General features: G+C 38.8%; 1 protein-coding gene across 1 annotated transcript; it reads left to right on the top strand.

Annotated features, from left to right (window-relative positions):
* Positions 1-863: 863 nt before the first annotated feature.
* Positions 864-1,482, top strand: LOC143560478 (ethylene-responsive transcription factor 3-like). The gene has a single exon (XM_077048771.1). The coding sequence runs from the start codon at positions 884-886 to the stop codon at positions 1,469-1,471; it is 588 nt and encodes a 195-aa protein (XP_076904886.1). The 5' UTR covers positions 864-883; the 3' UTR covers positions 1,472-1,482.
* Positions 1,483-2,513: the final 1,031 nt, after the last annotated feature.

The raw sequence follows: 2,513 nt of genomic DNA, 5'->3' as shown, positions 1-2,513 counted from the left end.
GACTCATACCTTTGTCGGTTTATCTTTTGCTAGACGAGATAAGCCTTTACCCGTCGGACATAAATTGCATTGTCCACTATTAAAATATATGTGGCATTTAATGCTTATCAAATTGCCTTTTAACCTCTTTCCCTATGACGAGACTTTTGTTTCAAGCTCCAAAAGGTTTGAACAAGTTAATATAGTCCAACCATAGCAAAGATTCTATTTAATTTTATCACCTTTTAATGGAATGCCATGCTTATTTAGTTTGGATGCGTGTCAGATCTCAACTTTTATTATAAATCCTCATTTTGGGGAGTTACTTATTCATTCCCAAGTTTCGCATGAACCTATAATGGTCAGCTACTCCAATCTACCGGATTTCGGTCGGTTTAACGTTACCAAACACACCAACTCACGACATCAGCAATATAATCTCCCTTATTTCTTCAAAACTCAAGATTTACAATTAACATATATTCAGAGTCTGTATTGCAAAATCTATAAACACAAGGGCTCTTTTAGACCAATTCAAAAACAAAACAAAACAAAAATAAGTAAACAATTAAACTCTAAACCAAAAAGAACACCAAAATGACAATCATAACCCCAATATCAAAAAATCAAGCACACAATAAAGGAAATTACATCAACCCAACCAGAGCAATGTTGTCAATTCCCACAATCTGAACACACAATAAATCCACATGATAACCAAGCGAATAATGCCGGTTTATTCTCTCCTCCGTCGCGGAGATCGAGAACAAAGAAAGAAAATCTTGAAACACACAAAAGAAAAGAAAAGCTTTCAAACAAATCTTGCAAAACTCAATGAAGATCATCATATAATATTATTACCCATCAAGATCCAATCTTTAACTCACAATCCATCAACAAAACCATGCCACAAGCTGCCAGAACAAAACCCACCACCGTCGCCGGAGAAATGAAACAATCGGCGGTGGAGCCACGGTACCGCGGCGTACGGAAGCGGCCGTGGGGTCGGTTCGCCGCCGAAATCCGTGACCCGTTGAAGAAAGCGCGTGTGTGGTTAGGCACGTTTAATTCCGCCGAAGACGCGGCGCGTGCGTACGACGCTGCCGCCGTGTCTCTCCGTGGCCCCAAGGCCAAAACCAATTTTCCGGTGGCCGGAGATCACGAACCCAGTTACGAGTTTCAACGGTCTCGGCCGACAACGAGTAGTTTGAGCAGTACGGTGGAATCCACAAGTGGGACCCGCGTGACAACCCACCAACGGTTGAATCCGACGGTGAATCGGCAAATCGACGATGATTGCCGGAGTAATTGTGATTCGTCTTCGACGGTGGTTGATGATTGTTGTTTTGACGGTGATCTGTCGTCGTCGACGCGTAAGCCTCTGCCGTTCGATCTGAACCTTCCTCCGCCGTTGGATGAGATCGGGTGTGGGTTTAATTCGTTTGATAACGTGGATGCTGGTGACTTATTTGTCACCGCACTCTGCCTTTAATTGTTATCCGGTGATGGGCCTGATGGCATGTTTGGTAATTTTTATCAAAGTCATGGTTGTTTTATAGGTTAGTTTAATTTGAGGATGGTTACTAGGCGATTTATGGTTTTCAAATTATTATTATTATTATATGTAATTTTTCATGATCTGGAATTCTGGATGTTGTGTTTGTTGTAATCTAATGATTTTTTCGTTTAGCCAATTTGGTTAACTTTCTGTATAAAGTTAAATGAAGATACACACAGTTACACATTTTTTGTTGTTTAATCTTAATGTTAACAAGTTTACAAGTTAGTGTGCCGCGTGTTTTGGCGGCTCAAACTTGATTCGTCAAGGAACTAACGCCTCCACCGGTTACCTCTCGTTGGAATCCCGGAAGGATCCAAACCCTTTCTTGCTGAAACTCCTTATGTTTCGGTTCATTATGGTACCGTTAAAAAATATTTAGCGTTTAAATACAAAAGCAAAAGTAAGTTCAATTGTTTTGTTTGTGAAAAATAGTGTAAAGTTTGTTGCAAAAGCAAAAGTAAGTTTCATTGTTTTGTTTGTGAAAAATAGTTTAAAGTTTGATGGTCAAAACTATAAAAGATAAGTTTTGGGTTGGTTTTTTATTTATAATTTTTGAATGAAAGGGGCAAAAGTTAAAGTTGATGGCAGAAGTTAAAAATAAATAATTTGAGTGACATAACCAAGTTGTTGGATGTAAGGACTAATTGTTGATGGTTGTGGCGGTGGTTGGGTGATAATAATATAAATTTGCATTGACGTTGCAGGGGTTCATGTTCAAACCTAAATTCCTGCTTCATTTGTCGGGAGTAATAACTTTAGTTGGTTGCACGCTCAATAATGGTTTAGGTCACCTCTTACCAAGGCAACGGCCGACCTTGTAAATTTGGTAAACGGTGGGAGGAAATAATTTATGTTTGTGTTTTCTTTTTTAGGTTATTTTGGTTTTTGGATTTAAGTATTGGGAGAGCCATCTAAGTGTTTTTGTACACCAGAATAAGCATAAAACATAACTTTGTAAATACTAAACTTTGAG

The sequence above is a fragment of the Bidens hawaiensis genome, unplaced genomic scaffold (assembly GCF_021521415.1).
Source record: "Bidens hawaiensis isolate Kalapana, Puna unplaced genomic scaffold, B.hawaiensis_p1.1 tig00020341_1, whole genome shotgun sequence".
NCBI classification, from domain to species: Eukaryota; Viridiplantae; Streptophyta; class Magnoliopsida; order Asterales; family Asteraceae; genus Bidens; species Bidens hawaiensis.
This window is presented reverse-complemented; position numbering and strand designations above follow the sequence as displayed.